The sequence below is a fragment of the Oncorhynchus kisutch genome, linkage group LG5, assembly GCF_002021735.2.
Source record: "Oncorhynchus kisutch isolate 150728-3 linkage group LG5, Okis_V2, whole genome shotgun sequence".
Classification (NCBI taxonomy): Eukaryota; Metazoa; Chordata; class Actinopteri; order Salmoniformes; family Salmonidae; genus Oncorhynchus; species Oncorhynchus kisutch.
The window spans coordinates 70,209,150-70,229,149 of NC_034178.2; the positions used below are offsets into that span (position 1 = coordinate 70,209,150).

Here is a 20,000-nt window from a genome sequence, read left to right on the forward strand (position 1 = left end):
CTCTGCCTGATTATCTCACTACCACAATTCTTTCATTCATTCACACTTTATCCCTCTTTCCTCATACCCCTTCCTCTCCCCCTCTCCTTTCTCCCTCTTCTCCCCCCCACCTTCCTCCTCTCCCCCACGCCAACCTCCCTCCCTCCTCTCCCCCACTCCACTCCAACCCCCCTCTCTCTCTCCCCCCCAGTCCACTGAATCTGCTGGGGTCTATCCGCCACTCGTCCTCCTCACTGTCCTCTCACACCTCCAGTGAGACGGGTAATCTGGTGATCCTGACGGACGGCATGGTGGTGGAACACCCCGAGGACGTCTACCGTATGCAGGTCTGTCTCCACGCGAGGGTAGTGCCCGCTGTACCCACAGACAGGACTCTCAGCCATGTGAGCCCCCCCCAAAAAATACACAATCCTAACTTGAGATATGAAAAGTGCACTTTTCTTTTGCACAAATGTCTCATTGCCAATTCATGATTGACACCAGAGTTGTTAAGAAGTTATAGGCATGTATGTCAAATTAGGATTCTGCCTAAAATGCCAGACAAAAGTGTTGACTGGTAAACTCCACAATAATTCTGCATATGCTGCTTTGCTCTGTTACTCGACTTTCCAGAGAGGTATTAAATGAGAAATACGAGGTCATTTCCTGTATCTCGGGGGATTTATTTTCAGGAGGTATAACACGAGGAATACGAGGTCATTTCCTGTATCTTTTCTCTTCTCTCAGCCAAGTCCTTCCTCCTCCAGCCTGAGCTCCACCCACTCAGCACCCTCCCAGATGGTCAACTCCTCCAGCCTGAGCTCCACCCACTCAGCACCCTCCCAGATGGTCAACTCCTCCAACAGCATCAGAGGTAGGTTATTTATACACATTGGAGGCTAGCCTACTAAATAGTTAATTGACTCTGGTTTTTTTGCTGGTCAGGGAAAGCTTCCTTGCGCTATGGATGACGATGGCACGATGTTTATCATTGAATCCACTTAAGGACTTGTTCTCCAAACCAACTAGCACTTTCACTCTTGAGTTGGCCTCACAAGGAAGGAAATGAATGTATATATAATTTGATAGACAGAAGAATATACATAACTGTCTTATGATTTAGATTATCTTGTTTGAGCAAATTAAGAAAAACTCTGGGCCCTAGCAATGAGCAGCGAAACTAAGACTTTGCTGTCTCTGTTAGTGTTCTAGTCTTGTCTTGATGCTCTGTTCTCCTCTGTGTCCCCTCCTCCTGCGGTAGGCTCACCGTCGCTGCCGGATAAATACCGGAACAATCGTGAGATGTTGATGCTGCTGCCTCCTCACCGTGAAAGACCCAGCTCCGCCATGTACCCCAACATCACTGAGAACGGACAGGTACAGGTACCGTACACCCACCATTCCTATTGTCTTCTATCACAATCTGGTCTCACAGTAGGAGTGCTGATCTCGGGTGAGTTTAACCTTTTAGATCCTAATGAATATGATTCGTTGGACAGAGGAACCTGATCCTAGATCAGCACTTTGAGATGCGTTGTGGATACAGGCCCGGATCTTCTTATTGGAATGCTATGATACACTGCCTAGTGCAGCTAGAGGAGGATGGGCCTCCTGTCTGAGCCTGGTTCCTCTCTAGGTCTCTTCCCTCTAGATAGTATTACCTCCTATCTGAGCCTGGTTCTTCTCTAGGTTTCTTCCCTCTAGGTAGTATTACCTCCTATCTGAGCCTGGTTCCTCTCTAGGTCTCTTCCCTCTAGATAGTATTACCTCCTATCTGAGCCTGGTTCTTCTCCAGGTTTCTTCCCTCTATGTAGTATTGCCTCCTATCTGAGCCTGGTTCCTCTCTAGGTCTCTTCCTTCTAGGTAGTATTGCCTCCTATCTGAGCCTGGTTCCTCTCTAGGTTTCTTCCCTCTAGGTAGTATTGCCTCCTATCTGAGCCTGGTTCTTCTCTAGGTTTCTTCCCTCTAGGTAGTATTGCCTCCTATCTGAGCCTGGTTCCTCTCTAGGTTTCTTCCCTCTAGGTAGTATTGCCTCCTATCTGAGCCTGGTTCCTCTCTAGGTTTCTTCCCTCTAGGTAGTATTGCCTCCTATCTGAGCCTGGTTCCTCTCTAGGTTTCTTCCCTCTAGGTAGTATTGCCACCTATCTGAGCCTGGTTCCTCTCTAGGTTTCTTCCCTCTAGGTAGTATTGCCTCCTATCTGAGCCTGGTTCCTCTCTAGATTTCTTCCCTCTAGGTAGTATTGCCTCCTATCTGAGCTTGGTTCCTCTCTAGGTTTCTTCCCTCTAGGTAGTATTGCCTCCTATCTGAGCCTGGTTCCTCTCTAGGTTTCTTCCCTCTAGGTAGTATTGCCTCCTATCTGAGCCTGGTTCCTCTCTAGGTTTCTTCCCTCTAGGTAGTATTACCTCCTATCTGACCCTGGTTCCTCTCTAGGTTTCTTCCCTCTAGGTAGTATTGCCTCCTATCTGAGCCTGGTTCCTCTCTAGGTTTCTTCCCTCTAGGTAGTATTGCCTCCTATCTGAGCCTGGTTCCTCTCTAGATGTCTTCCCTCTAGGTAGTATTGCCTCCTATCTGAGCTTGGTTCCTCTCTAGGTTTCTTCCCTCTAGGTAGTATTGCCTCCTATCTGAGCCTGGTTCCTCTCTAGGTTTCTTCCCTCTAGGTAGTATTACCTCCTATCTGACCCTGGTTCCTCTCTAGGTTTCTTCCCTCTAGGTAGTATTGCCTCCTATCTGAGCCTGGTTCCTCTCTAGGTTTCTTCCCTCTAGGTAGTATTGCCTCCTATCTGAGCCTGGTTCCTCTCAAGGTTTCTTCCCTCTAGGTAGTATTACCTCCTATCTGAGCCTGGTTCCTCTCTAGGTTTCTTCCCTCTAGGTAGTATTGCCTGGCCTCTGTGCTTTTCCTTTAGGCCATGTTACTGTACAAGCACTTTGTGACTGCTGATGTTAGTCTTTATAAATACATTTGATTGATACATTTATTGGTTGACTGATATGTCTTTTCTGTTTCTCCAGCCAACCAACTTCCAGCGAGCGTTGTTCCACCAGGTGATTGGTCCATGCAAGCCCTGCAGCGACCCTAACCTGTCTGTGGCAGAGAAAGGTACTGTAGACCTAGCTATCATCTCAGTATGTTGCCTTTCAGTCTGTTATAGTGTGTTTCAGTCTCCTATAGTCTGTTATAGTCTGTTATAGTCATAATCTCCTATAGTCTGTTATAGTCTCCTATATTCTGTTATAGTCTGTTTCCGTCTCCTATAGTCTGTTACAGTCTGATATAGTCTCCTGTAGTCTCCTATAGTCTATTACAGTCTGATGTAGTCTGATATAGTCTGATATAGTATCCTTTTGTCTGTCACAGTCTGTTAGTATTATATAGTCTCCTATAGTGTCTTATAGTCTCCTATAGTGTCTTATAGTCTCCTATAGTCTGATATAGTCTCCTATAGTCTGATATAGTCTCCTATGGTCTGATATAGTCTCCTATAGTCTGATATAGTCTCCTATAGTCTGATATAGTCTCCTATAGTCTGATATAGTATGTTATAGTCGCCTATCGTCTGATATAGTCTGTTATTGTCTCCTATAGTCTCCTATAGTCTGATATAGTCTCCTATAGTCTGTTATAGTCTCCTATAGTCTGATATAGTCTCCTATAGTCTGATATAGTCTCCTATAGTCTCCTATAGTCTGTTATAGTCTCCTATAGTCTGTTATAGTCTCCTATATTCTGATATAGTCTCCTATAGTCTCCTATAGTCTGTTGTAGTTTTCTATAGTCTCCTATAGTCTGTTATAGTCTCCTATAGTCTGAAATAGTCTCCTATAATCTCCTATAGTCTCCTATAGTCTGATATATTCTCCTATAGTCTGATATAGTCTGTTATAGTCTCCTATAGTCTGGTATAGTCTCCTATAGTATGTTATTGTCTCCTATATTCTGATATAGTCTCCTATAGTCTCCTATAGTCTGTTGTAGTTTTCTATAGTCTCCTATAGTCTGATATAGTCTCCTATAGTCTGTTATAGCCTCCTATAGTCTGTTATAGTGTGTTATAGTCTGTTATAGTTTCCTATAGTGTGTTATAGTTTCCTATGGTCTGTTATAGTTTCCTATAGTGTGTTATAGTGTGTTATAGTTTCCTATACTCTGTTATAGTTTCCTATACTCTGTTATAGTCTCCTATAGTCTCCTATAGTCTGTTATAGTCTGTTATAGTCTGTTATAGTGTGTTATAGTTTCCTATGGTCTGTTATAGTTTCCTATAGTGTGTTATAGTGTGTTATAGTTTCCTATAGTCTGTTATAGTGTGTTATAGTTTCCTATAGTCTGTTATAGTCTCCTATAGTATGATATAGGCTGTTATAGTCTCCTATAGTCTCATATAGTCTGATATAGTCTGATATAGACTTCCATTGTCTGTTATAGGCTGTTATAGGCTGTTATAGTCTGTTATAGTCTGTTACAGTCTCCTATAGTCTGTTATAGTCTGATATAGTCTCCTATAGTTTCCTATAGTCTGTTATAGTGTGTTATAGTTTCCTATAGTCTGTTGTAGTCTATTATAGTCTCCTATACTCTGTTATAGTCTGTTATAGTCTCCTATAGTCTGTTATAGTCTCATACAGTCTGTTATTGTCTGTTATAGTCTCATGTAGTCTCTTTTATGGTCTGTTTCACCTTTCCTTTTATTGCCTGATTCACTCTGTTCTCCATGCCCAAACTATACTGTACTGGCTGAGATATTTTATTTTCACTACTGTATGGTGGATACGTAACCAGGCCAGGCCAGTACAGCTTGGTTTGCCTGGACTCAGTAGTAGATACGTAACCAGGCCAGGCCAGTACAGCTTGGTTTGCCTGGACTCAGTAGTGGATACGTAACCAGGCCAGCTCAGTACAGCTTGGTTTGGCTGGACTCCGTAGTAGATACGTAACCAGGCCAGCTCAGTACAGCTTGGTTTGCCTGGACTCAGTAGTAGATACGTAACCAGGCCAGATCAGTACAGCTTGGTTTGCCTGGACTCAGTAGTAGATACGTAACCAGGCCAGATCAGTACAGCTTGGTTTGGCTGGACTCAGTAGTAGATACGTAACCAGGCCAGCTCAGTACAGCTTGGTTTGCCTGGACTCAGTAGTAGATACGTAACCAGGCCAGGCCAGTACAGCTTGGTTTGCCTGGACTCAGTAGTGGATACGTAACCAGGCCAGCTCAGTACAGCATGTTTTGCCTGGACTCAGTAGTAGATACGTAACCAGCTCAGTACAGCTTGGTTTGCCTGGACTCAGTAGTAGATACGTAACCAGGCCAGCTCAGTACAGCTTGGTTTGGCTGGACTCAGCAGTAGATACGTAACCAGGCCAGCTCAGTACAGCATGTTTTGCCTGGACTCAGTAGTAGATACGTAACCAGCTCAGTACAGCTTGGTTTGGCTGGACTCCGTAGTAGATACGTAACCAGGCCAGCTCAGTACAGCTTGGTTTGCCTGGACTCAGTATGTTAAAAGGGTGGAAGTCTGTCCTAATTTACCCCATGTTTTTGGTCTTTTTCAATCCCGTTGAGAACATAAGCTAGTACTCTGTTTTATCTGTTCAGCCAGTTAGTGGTCCGTTCACAGACCCTCCTAATACTTCAGCTAGTTTAAAATCCACTTCATCTTCTGTCTTTAGATGTCCCACTGTGGGTCATTAGTAGAGAACTGCTCCGTCAGTCAGCACCAGCCTGTTGTTGGAACTAAAGCCCTTTTCCTTATTGAAAGTAGTGACCATCTCTTGTACATTTCTCCCTTACGGTGGTATACAGATGTGTAATTGGTTGTTCTCCCTTAGTGTGGTATACTGATGTGTAATTGGTTGTTCTCCCTTACGGTCTGGTATACTGATGTGTAATTGGTTGTTCTCCCTTACGGTCTGGTATACTGGTGTGTAATTGGTCGTTCTCCCTTACGGTGTGGTGTACTGATGTGTAATTGGTTGTTCTCCCTTACGGTGTGGTATACTGATGTGTAATTGGTTGTTCTCCCTTACGGTCTGGTATACTGATGTGTAATTGGTTGTTCTCCCTTACGGTCTGGTATACTGATGTGTAATTGGTTGTTCTCCCTTACGGTCTGGTATACTGATGTGTAATTGGTTGTTCTCCCTTACGGTCTGGTATACTGATGTGTAATTGGTTGTTCTCCCTTACGGTCTGGTATACTGATGTGTAATTGGTTGTTCTCCCTTACGGTCTGGTATACTGATGTGTAATTGGTTGTTCTCCCTTACGGTCTGGTATACTGGTGTGTAATTGGTCGTTCTCCCTTAGTCTGGTATACTGATGTGTAATTGGTTGTTCTCCCTTACGGTCTGGTATACTGATGTGTAATTGGTTGTTCTCCCTTACGGTCTGGTATACTGATGTGTAATTGGTTGTTCTCCCTTACGGTCTGGTATACTGATGTGTAATTGGTTGTTCTCCCTTAGTCTGGTATACTGATGTGTAATTGGTTGTTCTCCCTTAGTGTGGTATACTGATGTGTAATTGGTTGTTCTCCCTTACGGTCTGGTATACTGATGTGTAATTGGTTGTTCTCCCTTACGGTCTGGTATACTGGTGTGTAATTGGTCGTTCTCCCTTACGGTGTGGTATACTGATGTGTAATTGGTCGTTCTCCCTTACGGTGTGGTATACTGATGTGTAATTGGTTGTTCTCCCTTACGGTCTGGTATACTGATGTGTAATTGGTTGTTCTCCCTTAGTCTGGTATACTGATGTGTAATTGGTTGTTCTCCCTTACGGTCTGGTATACTGATGTGTAATTGGTTGTTCTCCCTTACGGTGTGGTATACTGATGTGTAATTGGTTGTTCTCCCTTACGGTGTGGTACACTACTAATATAACTAACATTGTTTTCTTAAATCATGCAAAAAATCAAAACAGTAATGATGATTAAGTTGGTTATAGTGATGATGATGTTGATTACACTGATAATCTTCATGATGACGAATCTGCCAATACTGATGGTACTGTTACATTAATTAAACATTAAACACCTTATGAATCAGAAAGCCAAATGAACTGTTGCTGAGTGTAGAGTGGATTGGTTGTGTTAACATCTGGTTTGTCCCTCTCCAGTCCTGACCACTCCTAGTAGCTTACTGTTGGTATTAACAGTAGAGTGGAGTATATACATTACCTCTCTCCCTCTCCAGTCCTGACCACTCCTAGTAGCTTACTGTTAGTATGAACAGTAGAGTGGAGTATATACATTACCTCTCTCCCCTCCAGTCCTGACCACTCCTAGTAGCTTACTGTTGGTATGAACAGTAGAGTGGAGTATATACATTACCTCTCTCCCCTCCGGTCCTGACCACTCCTAGTAGCTTACTGTTAGTATGAACAGTAGAGTGGAGTATATACATTACCTCTCTCCCCTCCAGTCCTGACCACTCCTAGCAGCTGGAGTCTGGACAGTGGTACCAGAGAGGTGTTGCCGTTCCTGTCCGCCCACGTTGGGAGTGTGATGGCCCCGCCTGTCCCGCCCCGCAGCCTGCCCCACGGTGAGTACAATACATGTGCAACAGAGGGGTTTTTGGTGAACCACATCCCATGCTCAGATAGCAGATGGTTCGACCAACAACTGATCTCTATCAGAATACAGTCAAGTGTTTTTGCGTTGTGTTGTGCCTTATGTTGGCTTGACCAGACCCCTATAGATAACAACAAACACTGGAATAAAGAAGGAAATTACACACATTACACGGCATATCTTTATTCAACACCCATTATATAGCTACACTGAGGCAGAACACTAATGAAAGGGTTGTTGAGATATTTTTCAATCATCGCTATGTATACAAAAGTATGTGGACACCCCGTCAAATTAGTGGATTTTCGCTATTTCAGCCACCACCCGTTGCTGACAGGTGTATAAAATCGAGCACACCGCCATGCAATCTCCATAGACAAACATCGTCCATAGAATGGCCCAGTACTGAAGAGCTCAGTGACATTCAACGTGGCACCGTCATAGGATATAATGCCACCTTTCCAACAAGTCAGTTTGTCAAATTTCTACCCTGCTAGAGCTGCTACAGTCACTTGTAAGTACTGGTATTGTGAAGTGGAAACGACTAGGTGCAACATCAAGCCGCAAAGTGGTAGGCCACACAAGCTCACAGAACACCTAGCGTGTAAAAAATCATCTGTCCTCGTTTGCAAGAGCTGTTCGCCGGGAACTTCATGAAATTGGTTTCCATGGCCGAGCAGCTGCACACAAGCCTAAGATCACCATGTGCAATGCCAAGACTCTGGAGCAGTGGAAATGTGTTATCTTGGGTGATTAATCATGCTTCACCATCTGCAGTCCGAAATTGCTACCTGCCCCAATGCATAGTGCCAACTGTAAAGTTTGGTGGATGAGGATTAATGATCTGGATCTTTTTTTCATGGTTCGTCTAGGCCCCCTAGTTCCAGAAGGGAAATCGTAATGCTACAGCATACATTCTAGGGTTCCAACTTTGTGGCAACAGTGTGGGAAACATTTCCTGTTTCAGTATGACAATGCCCCCGTGCATAAAGCGAGGGTCCATACAGAAATGGTTTGTCGAGATCGGTGTGGAAGAACTTGACTGGCCTGCACGAAGCCCTGACCTCAACCCCATCGAACACCTTTGGGATGAGTTGAAATGCCGACTGCGAGCCAGGCCTAATCGCCTAACATTAGTGCCAGACCTCACTAATGCTCTTGTGGCTGAATGGAAGCAAGTCCCTGCAGCAATGTTCCAACATTTACTGGAAAGCTTTCCCAGAAGAGTGGAGGCTGGTATAGCAGCAATGATCCAACATCTAGTGGAAAGCCTTCCCAGAAGAGTGGAGGCTGGTATAGCAGCAATGATCCAACATCTAGTGGAAAGCCTTCCCAGAAGAGTGGAGGCTGGTATAGCAGCAATGATCCAACATCTAGTGGAAAGCCTTCCCAGAAGAGTGGAGGCTGTTATAGCAGCAATGTTCCAACATCTAGTGGAAAGCCTTCCCAGAAGAGTGGAGGCTGGTATAGCAGCAATGATCCAACATCTAGTGGAAAGCCTTCCCAGAAGAGTGGAGGCTGTTATAGCAGCAATGTTCCAACATCTAGTGGAAAGCCTTCCCAGAAGAGTGGAGGCTGGTATAGCAGCAAAGAGGGCACCAACTCTATATTAATGGCCATGATTTTTGTAATGATATGTTTGACGATCAGGTGTCCACATACTTTTGGTCATGTAGTGTATTCCCACTATTTCTTAATGTTGGGAATATGGTCCAGTGTTTTTTGTGGTCAAATATTGGTTTGTGCGTAAGTGGTAATTTACTGTATGTGTGTGTATGTGATGGTAACCATAATAATCTGTTGTTAACCATGACATGACCTTTGTGATCAGCACAATGCCTCTCTGAGGTCATTAACGATCCCATGGCACTTATCGTAAGAGTAGGGGTGTTAACCCCGGTGTCCTAGCTGAATTCCCAATCTGGCCCTCAAACCATCACAGTCACCTAATAATCCCCCCAGTTTACAATTGGCTCATTCATCCCCCTCCTCTCCCCTGTAACTATTCCCCAGGTCGTTGCTGTTAATGAGAATGTGTTCTCAGTCAACTTACCTGGTAAAATAATGGAGAAATATATATATGTTTTTAAAGCACTGACAGGTGCATATTGTTTCAATTCCCCTGCAACTGTAATGTCAGTGTACTTCCTGAATTTTTATTTTTTTAAATTTAATTTTACCTTTATTTAACTAGGCAAGTCAGTTAAGAACAAATTCTTATTTTCAATGACGGCCTAGGAACAGTGGGTTAACTGCCTGTCCAGGGGCAGAACGACAGATTTGTACCTTGTCAGCTGGGGGATTTGAACTTGCAACCTTTCGGTTACTAGTCCAACACTCTAACCACTAGGCTACCCTGGAATTGAATTGAATTTAAATGGAATTGAATTGAATTTAAATGGAATTGAATTGAATTTAAATGGAATTGAATTGAATTTAAATGGAATTGAATTGAATTTAAATGGAATTGAATTGAATTTAAATGGAATTCAATTCAATTTAAATGGTTTTGAATTGAATTTAAATGGTTTTGAATTTAATTTAAATGGAATTGAATTGAATTTAAATGGTTTTGAATTGAATTTAAATGGAATTCAATTGAATTCAATTGACCCCAACCCTGGTTGGCGTTGATGGTGTAGTTTAGTGCAATTTGGTGGCATTTTGTGTTTGTTTTATGGGAACATCTGATTCCAATCGATCCTCAAGGAGTTATTCAACTGTACCCCTTTCCAACGTTGATCTAAGTGTCAGTGTAGCTCTCCTTTATCCCTGTATGACCGTTTATAGACAACCAGTCCTGTTTCTTCCTGTCCAGTAGTACAGCAAGGTGGGTAGATGCTGATGATGAGCGGCAAGTGAATTAGCCAACAACGCTAATTTAGCATATTTAGTCTATATAAACGCTATGCACATGTCCACCCTGATCCTATCCCCACCATCTACCCCCCAACCCTGATCATATCCCCACCATCTACCCCCCAACCCTGATCCTATCCCCACCATCTACATACTAACCCTGATCCTACCTGATCCTATCCCTACCATCTACCCCCCAACCCTGATCCTATCCCCACCGTCCACCCACCAACCCTGATCCTATCCCCACCATCTACCCACCAACCCTGATCCTATCCCCACCATCTACCCACCAACCCTGATCCTATCCCCACCATCTACCCCCCAACCCTGATCCTATCCCCACCATCTACCCCCCAGCTCTGATCCTATCCCCACCATCTACCCCCCAACTCTGATTCTATCCCCACCATCTACCCCCCAACTCTGATTCTATCCCCACCATCTACCCCCCAACCCTGATCCTATCCCCACCATCTACCCCCCAACCCTGATCCTATCCCCACCATCTACCTACCAACCCTGATCCTATCCCCACCATCTACCCCCCAACCCTGATCCTATCCACACCATCTACCCCCCAACTCTGATCCTACCTGATCCTATCCCCACCATCTGCCCCCCAACCCTGATCCTACCTGATCCTATCCCCACCATCTACCCCCCAACCCTGATCCTATCCCCACCATCTACATACTAACCCTGATCCTACCTGATCCTATCCCTACCATCTACCCCCCAACCCTGATCCTATCCCCACCGTCTACCCACCAACCCTGATCCTATCCCCACCATCTACTACCCAACCCTGATCCTATCCCCACCATCTACCCCCCAGCCCTACCCCCCAACTCTGATTCTATCCCCACCATCTACCCCCCAACTCTGATTCTATCCCCACCATCTACCCCCCAACCCTGATCCTATCCCCACCATCTACCTACCAACCCTGATCCTATCCCCACCATCTACCCCCCAACCCTGATCCTATCCACACCATCTACCCCCCAACTCTGATCCTACCTGATCCTATCCCCACCATCTGCCCCCCAACCCTGATCCTACCTGATCCTATCCCCACCATCGACCCAACAACTCTGATCCTACCTGATCTTATCCCCACCATCTACCCATCAACCCTGATCCTATCCCCACCATCTACCCATCAACCCTGATCCTATCCCCACCATCTACCCCCCAACCCTGATCCTATCCCCACCATCTACCCCCCAGCCCTGATCCTATCCCTACCATCTACCCACCAACTCTGATCCTACCTGATCCTATCCCCACCATCTACCCATCAACCCTGATCCTATCCCCACCATCTACCCCCCAGCCCTGATCCTATCCCCACCATCTACCCCCCAACCCTGATCCTATCCCCACCATCTACCCACCAACTCTGTTCCTACCTGATCCTATCCCCACCATCTACCCCCCAACCCTGATCCTACCTGATCCTATCCCCACCATCTACCCATCAACCCCGATCCTACCTGTTTCTATCCCCACCATCTACCCATCAATCCTGATCCTACCTGATCCTATCCCCACCATCTACCCATCAACCCCGATCCTATCTGATCCTATCCCCACCATCTACCCACCAACCCTGATCCTATCTGATCCTATCCCCACCATCTACCCACCAACCCTGATCCTATCTGATCCTATCCCCACCATCTATCCACCAACCCTGATCTTTCCTTATCCTCTCAGGGGACTGTTCTGTAGCCTAGTCAAGGGCCTGTTGATCCTTCTCCAGATCTTTCTCTTTCTACCCCCCCCCCTCTCTCTATGGTTTAGTTCTGTATTTTTCCAACCAATCCGTTGTTCTGTCCTGCTGTGTGTCTCCCTCTATAGGACACTTCTCCATGCACTTTGATGCTTTCCACCACCAGAACAGCGACCTCCCTCCAGCTCTCCCTGCGCGCTCCTCTTTACGAAAGGTACCCTCCTCCCTGACCTGCCCTGGCCTAGTGTAGCCTCCCGTCCTGACCTGTTCAGTCCAGACCTGGGTTCAAGTACTATATTCAAATCCTTTTGAGGATTTTGTTTTAGCCTGACTGAAGTTTGAGATTGCAAATGTTTTCAGTTTTGGTGTCTTACTCATGTAGTGTGTATAGTTTTCATATCAGCCCTCGGGCTTCCAACCTACACATCGTTTCTATTATCAGTATGTGTTTCTATCTGTATTGTTGTTTATCACTTGTTTTCTTTGGTGTAAATAAAGTTAAACCATTTTGTTTGAACGTTTTGGTCTCAATCAAGCACAGATAAAGCATATGAAGTGATTTCAAATAGTATTTGAACCCATATCTGTCCCAGTTTTGTCCTGTTCCAGTTTTGTCTGGTCCAGTTTTGTCTGGCCTGGTCTGTTCCCCCCTCTACTCCAGTCACCTCTCAGACCTTCAGTATCAGTGAGCAGGGCTAAAGGAACACTAGGCTGTAGAGTATTGTAAAACTGTAGAGATGCTTGTTGCTCCGTGTGTGATTGTGTATGTCATGTATTGTATGTGTGACTGTGTTTTTTGACACATTCATCTTTTTATTTATTTTTATGAACCCATCCACCATTTTACATATACAGCACCAGTCAAAAGTTTGGGCACATCTACTCATTCCAGGGTTTTTCTATATTTCTATTATTTTCTACATTGTAGAATAATAGTGAAGACATCAAACCTATGAAATAGCACATACGGAATCAAGTAGTAACCAAAAAAAAATGTTGAACAACTCAAAATATATTTGAGTTTCTTCAAAGTAGCCACCCTTTGCCTTGTTGACGGCTTTGCACACACTTGGCATTCTCCCACGTTGTAATCTTCGACCACTAGACGAACATTCTGCTTCTCTGCTCTGAGCCTTTTGAAAGTGGGGTACTGGGCATGTCGTCTGTACTATTTCATGGAGATATTGTTCATTATTAGAGAGCAGGGTGTTCTTCAGATCCCTATCCTGTTGTAAACAAGGCCATTTTCATTTTGTTGTGAGTTAGCATAGCTACGATAGGACAGGACCTTCCCTCCGCTCTGCCACTGAAACAGTGAGCCCTTTGAAAATCAATTGTATCCACCTGTTCGTCCGTCATTTTGAGATTACGTTTCATGAACACCTTGACTTTTTCCTCCGTTGTCTATTTGAGTTTTTCTCCTCCATTATTCCCATTATAACAATATTATTCTTCATACTTCTGCACTTCAGAACAAGTCATTTGGCTTTCATTGTTTTTTAGGGAATCCGCGGTAGTTCTTTTAGGGAGTCCACGGTAGGTTTATTTAGGGAGTCCACGGTAGTTCTTTTAGGGAGTCCGTGGTAGTTTTTTAGGGAGTCCGTGGTAGTTTTTTAGGGAGTCCGCGGTAGTTTTTTAGGGAGTCCGCGGTAGTTTTTTAGGGAGTCCGCGGTAGTTTTTTAGGGAATCCGCGGTAGTTATTTTAGGGAGTCCACGGTAGTTCTTTTAGGGAGTCCGCGGTAGTTATTTAGGGAATCCGCGGTAGTTATTTTAGGGAGTCCACGGTAGTTCTTTTAGGGAGTCCACGGTAGTTCTTTTAGGGAGTCCGCGGTAGTTCTTTTAGGGAGTCCGCGGTAGTTCTTTTAGGGAGTCCACGGTAGTTCTTTTAGGGAGTCCGTGGTAGTTTTTTAGGGAATCCACGGTAGTTCTTTTAGGGAGTCCGAGGTAGTTTTTTAGGGAGTCCGCGGTAGTTCTTTTAGGGAGTCCACGGTAGGTTTATTTAGGGAGTCCACTGTAGTTTTTTAGGGAATCCACGGTAGTTCTTTTAGGGAGTCCGTGGTAGTTTTTTAGGGAATCCGCGGTAGTTCTTTTAGGGAGTCCACGGTAGGTTTATTTAGGGAGTCCACTGTAGTTTTTTAGGGAGTCCACTGTAGTTTTTTAGGGAGTCCGTGGTAGTTTTTTAGGGAGTCCGTGGTAGTTTTTTAGGGAATCCGTGGTAGTTTTTTAGGGAGTCCACTGTAGTTTTTTAGGGAGTCCGTGGTAGTTTTTTAGGGAATCCGCGGTAGTTCTTTTAGGGAATCCGCGGTAGTTCTTTTAGGGAATCCGCGGTAGTTCTTTTAGGGAGTCCACTGTAGTTTTTTAGGGAGTCCGTGGTAGTTCTTTTAGGGAGTCCACTGTAGTTTTTTAGGGAGTCCACTGTAGTTTTTTAGGGAGTCCACTGTAGTTTTTTAGGGAGTCCGTGGTAGTTTTTTAGGGAGTCCGTGGTAGTTTTTTAGGGAGTCCGTGGTAGTTTTTTAGGGAGTCCGTGGTAGTTTTTTAGGGAGTCCGTGGTAGTTTTTTAGGGAGTCCGTGGTAGTTTTTTAGGGAGTCCGTGGTAGTTTTTTAGGGAATCCGCGGTAGTTCTTTTAGGGAATCCGCGGTAGTTCTTTTAGGGAGTCCACTGTAGTTTTTTAGGGAGTCCGTGGTAGTTCTTTTAGGGAGTCCACTGTAGTTTTTTAGGGGGTCCACGGTAGTTTTTTAGGGAGTCCGTGGTAGTTTTTTTGGGAGTCCACTGTAGTTTTTTAGGGAATCCGCGGTAGTTCTTTTAGGGAATCCGCGGTAGTTCTTTTAGGGAGTCCACTGTAGTTTTTTAGGGAGTCCGTGGTAGTTCTTTTAGGGAGTCCACTGTAGTTTTTTAGGGAGTCCACTGTAGTTTTTTAGGGAGTCCACTGTAGTTTTTTAGGGAGTCCGTGGTCGTTTTTTAGGGAGTCCACGGTAGTTCTTTTAGGGAGTCCGTGGTAGTTTTTTAGGGAATCCACGGTAGTTCTTTTAGGGAGTCCGAGGTAGTTTTTTAGGGAGTCCGCGGTAGTTCTTTTAGGGAGTCCACGGTAGGTTTATTTAGGGAGTCCACTGTAGTTTTTTAGGGAATCCACGGTAGTTCTTTTAGGGAGTCCACTGTAGTTTTTTTTAGGGAGTCCATGGTAGTTTTTTAGGGAGTCCACTGTAGGTTTTTTGGGGGAGTCCACGGTAGTTTTTTAGGGAGTCCACTGTAGTTTTTTTAGGGAGTCCACGGTAGTTTTTTTAGGGAGTCCACTGTAGTTTTTTAGGGAGTCCACTGTAGTTTTTTAGGGAGTCCACTGTAGTTTTTTAGGGAGTCCACGGTAGTTTTTTTAGGGAGTCCACTGTAGTTTTTTAGGGAGTCCACTGTAGTTTTTTTTAGGGAGTCCACTGTAGTTTTTTTAGGGAGTCCACTGTAGTTTTTTAGGGAGTCCACTGTAGTTTTTTTAGGGAGTCCACTGTAGTTTTTTAGGGAGTCCACTGTAGTTTTTTTGGGGGAGTCCACAGTCGTTTTTTTAGGGAGTCCACTGTAGTTTTTTTTAGGGAGTCCACTGTAGTTTTTTAGGGAGTCCACTGTAGTTTTTTTAGGGAGTCCACGGTAGTTTTTTAGGGAGTCCACTGTAGTTTTTTAGGGAGTCCACTGTAGTTTTTTAGGGAGTCCACGGTAGTTTTTTTAGGGAGTCCACTGTAGTTTTTTAGCGAGTCCACTGTAGTTTTTTTGGGGGAGTCCACAGTCGTTTTTTTAGGGAGTCCACTGTAGTTTTTTTTAGGGAGTCCACTGTAGTTTTTTAGGGAGTCCACTGTAGTTTTTTTAGGGAGTCCACGGTAGTTTTTTAGGGAGTCCACTGTAGTTTTTTAGGGAGTCCACTGTAGTTTTTTAGGGAGTCCACGGTAGTTTTTTTAGGGAGTCCACTGTAGTTTTTTAGGGAGTCCACTGTAGTTTTTTTAGGGAGTCCACTGTAGTTTTTTAGGGAGCCCACGGTAGTTTTTTTTAGGGAGTCCACAGTAGTTTTTTTAGGGAGTCCACTGTAGTTTTTTTTAGGGAGTCCACTGTAGTTTTTTAGGGAGTCCACTGTAGTTTTTTTTAGGGAGTCCACTATAGTTTTTTAGGGAGTCCACTGTAGTTTTTTAGGGAGTCCACTGTAGTTTTTTTAGGGAGTCCACTGTAGTTTTTTTAGGGAGTCCACTGTAGTTTTTTAGGGAGTCCACTGTAGTTTTTTTAGGGAGTCCACTGTAGTTTTTTAGGGAGTCCACGGTAGTTTTTTTTAGGGAGTCCACAGTAGTTTTTTTAGGGAGTCCACTGTAGTTTTTTTTAGGGAGTCCACTGTAGTTTTTTAGGGAGTCCACTGTAGTTTTTTTTAGGGAGTCCACTATAGTTTTTTAGGGAGTCCACTGTAGTTTTTTAGGGAGTCCACTGTAGTTTTTTTAGGGAGTCCACTGTAGTTTTTTAGGGAGTCCACGGTAGTTTTTTTTAGGGAGTCCACAGTAGTTTTTTTAGGGAGTCCACTGTAGTTTTTTTTAGGGAGTCCACTGTAGTTTTTTTAGGGAGTCTACGGTAGTTTTTTAGGGAGTCCTCTGTAGTTTTTTTATATCTTGTTTTCCACTCATATTTCTTCCATTTTATTACTGTAATCCATTCCTGTTTTTAAGGCCTCAACCTCCCCCTGTAGCCCAGGCAATAGATCCAGTTGTTTTTAACTTCTCGCTCATACTTGTAAGTTATAAAAACCTTCCCCTGTAGCCCAGGCAATAGATCCAGTTGTTTTTAACTTCTCGCTCATACTTGTTATAAAACCCTTCCCCTACAATGTTCAATTTGGAATGTTTGACGGCTGCTTCCCTTCAGTTTCTCTCTGAGCCCGAGGAAAGCTCTTCTCTTGTTCACTTCGATTATATCTAATTCTTATTCGAGCATATCAAAAATGTTGATCCATAAATAGTTCAAGGTTCTCTATGTTATCCAGAATGTTTGTTTTTGCAGTTATCATCTAATCCTCAATTTTACATGATTAATTCATGGGACAAGCTGTGCCTCCCACGCTGCAACCTGCTACGTCATCAACCACCTCCTTGACACATTGGTCTTTGAGTTTAGCTTTTGTTTGTTTTATATCTGTGCTTGGTTGTTTTCATCTTGTTTTTACGCCACACAACAAATGGGCAATGCAAATCAGTATGTCTGTCATGTATCTATAAGAGTAACCCTTTGCCCCATTGTTTTCCTCCACAGTCAGCCTTGCACCCTATACCTGCCTCGCCCACCAGTCCCCAGTCCCAGTCCGGCCTGGATGGCAGTAACTCTACCCTCTCTGGTAGTGCCTCCTCCGGCGTCTCCTCCCTGAGCGAGAGCAACTTCATGGGCCAGTCATGTTCCACCGAGTCCCACGGAACAACCAGACACCCAGCAGATGCCCTGGACACTGTCTCCGTCAACCCCAGCATGGCACACTCTACCTGGGCCACGGACGGAGAGGACCTGGGCATGGACTCCCCCTCTGGTTCCTACCTGCCAGTGCTCTACAGTGTCTCTGAGTCAGAGATCCTGGATGGCTCCAAGCCCCCTCCCTGTCGTAGCCACTCCTCTCCTGTGGTGATCACCCCGCTCATCACCAATATCGTGGTTCCAATCAGCCCCGTCCTCCCAGAGGCCCATACCCTTAACATCCAGAACCTGCCCCACTACCGCCACCAGCCTCCGCCTGCCCTGCCCCCCAAGCCCTACCTGAGAGAGGGGTGTATTCCTGAGGAGGAGGGGTGTATACCAGCCAGGCCTATGCCCATGCCACGCAAGATCTCTCAGCCTCTCATCACTTCTAAGGAAGAGCAGGCCAAAGTGGCGTGGGAGCACGGCATCGCCGAAGAGTGAAGAGGAGGCCTGGGGATGTATTCAGACAGTGATGTGAAACATTCTGAACGTTTCAGATAGAAATAGATTAGATAGAGCGGACACACATGATTTCCCCTTATTCTTTCTGACAGACAATCAAATATGTTCTACATTAAATATATTTCTATCTGAATGTTCTGTAATGTTACATTCTCCTGAACTGGCACTTGGTTGGTCGAGGCATGGTTGGTCGAGGCATGGTTGGTCGAGGCATGGTTGGTCGAGGCATGCCCATTGGGACAGTGACACATTTTGTGTTGTTTTGGCTCTGTAGTCCAGCACTTTGGATTTAAAATGAAACAATAACTATGAGGTTAAAGTAAACCGTGCTTACAGCACTCAATGTACACAATCTCCCCATTTTAAGGGACTACAAGTATTGGGACAAATTCACATATATTTATTAAAGTAATAACAAGTTAAGTATTTCGTCGCATATTCCTAGCACGCAATGGTTACATCAAGCTTGTGACAAATATGTTGGATGCATTAGCTGTTGGTTTTGGTTGTGTTTCAGATTATTTTGTGCCCCATTTATAAATTAATGTTAAATAATATATTGTGTTTTATTGTAAATAAGAATAGAATATGTTTCTAAACACTTCTACATTAATGTGGATTTGACCATGATTACGGATAATCCTGAATGAATCGTGAATAATGATGAGTGAGAAAGTTACAGATGCACAAATATCACCCACCCACCACCACCACACCTGCCTATCCTCCCCTGTTATTGTAATGGTGAGAGCTTAGCATGTCTTTCTTAGAAGTATGATATTTTAAACTTTCACTCATCATTATTCATTCAGGGTGGTGCATCGTCCTAGTTGGGGGGGGGGGGGGGGGGCTTGGCCGGGGTAGGCCGTCATTGTAAAATAAGAATTTGTTCTTAACTGACTTGCCTTGTTAAATAAAGGTTCAATAAAATACAATTAAAATAAAAAAAGAATGAATTATTTTGTCATAGTTAAGCACAAATTGTCATCAAAATAGACTGATTAAATTACCAATATCCCCATCCACGTGGAAGTCCTGCAAGAGTTCTATGAAGGCCAATTAGATGATGGTCTGATCACAGTCAGTCTCCTTTTTAATATTTGTTTTACTTTTGGTGCCAGCAAAATAAGAATGTGTTCTTAACTGATTTGCCTAATTAAATACAGGTTAAATAAAGATAAAATTCAAGATTAATTCAGGACTGTCCATAATCATGGTAACATCCGCATGAATGTAGAAGTGTTTAGAAACATAATCTATTCTTATTTACAATGTGTGACTCCAAAATAACACAATACATCATTTACCATTCATTTCTATACGAATATGGTACCAAATATTAAACTTTGGACTACTTCAATCAATACACATATAAGTGAATTTGTCCCAATACTTTCGGTCCACTAAAATGGGGGGGAACTATGTACAAAAACTGCTGTAATTTTTAAAACGGTTCAAACGATATGGATGAAAATACCCTCAAATTAAAGCTGACAGTCTGCACTTTAACCTCATAGTCATTGTATAATTTTAAATCCAAAGTGCTGAAGGACAGAGACAAAACAACAACAAATGTCCCCCAATACTTTTGGAGCTCACTGTAGTTTACATGTTGTTAACAATTTAAGCCAACCCCGTCTGTTTTGCCCCATAGTTGCGCACAAATCGGTTTTGTTGCTAGACAACCAACGTGTGTGTGTGTGTGTGTGTGTGGTATGGGGCTCAGTCTTTTCATTTGAGTACTTATTTGAATGTCCTTTCTCTAACTTGTCTCACGTATTACTTACACAGACCTTTTGGAAACATTTGAATCTGTACAGTAATTCTAATTTATTGATAGTTCAGGTCCACATCATTGCACAAAGGGAAACCATGGATTTATGAACCAATTACTAGACATTTAATTAATTTAGTTAATTGAAGCAATGCTGGGA

The 20,000-nt window shown here is 43.9% G+C and overlaps 1 protein-coding gene across 14 annotated transcripts in view; it reads left to right on the forward strand.

The window, feature by feature from the left end:
- LOC109883449 (dedicator of cytokinesis protein 3) overlaps positions 1-18,898 on the forward strand; it is a 150,269-nt gene extending 131,371 nt beyond the window's left edge. For 8 of the 14 annotated variants that reach the window (XM_031825738.1, XM_031825742.1, XM_031825739.1 and 5 more), the window contains 7 exons: positions 191-383; positions 727-853; positions 1,238-1,362; positions 2,990-3,077; positions 7,398-7,517; positions 12,272-12,357; positions 17,410-18,898. In XM_031825738.1, the coding sequence (XP_031681598.1) occupies positions 191-383; positions 727-853; positions 1,238-1,362; positions 2,990-3,077; positions 7,398-7,517; positions 12,272-12,357; positions 17,410-18,045 (1,375 nt within the window). In that variant the 3' untranslated portion in view covers positions 18,046-18,898. The remainder of the gene's footprint in view (positions 1-190; positions 384-726; positions 854-1,237; positions 1,363-2,989; positions 3,078-7,397; positions 7,518-12,271; positions 12,358-17,409) is intronic. The other 6 variants (XM_031825741.1, XM_031825740.1, XM_031825746.1 and 3 more) reach the window with 6 other exon arrangements.
- The last annotated feature ends 1,102 nt before the right edge of the window (positions 18,899-20,000 follow it).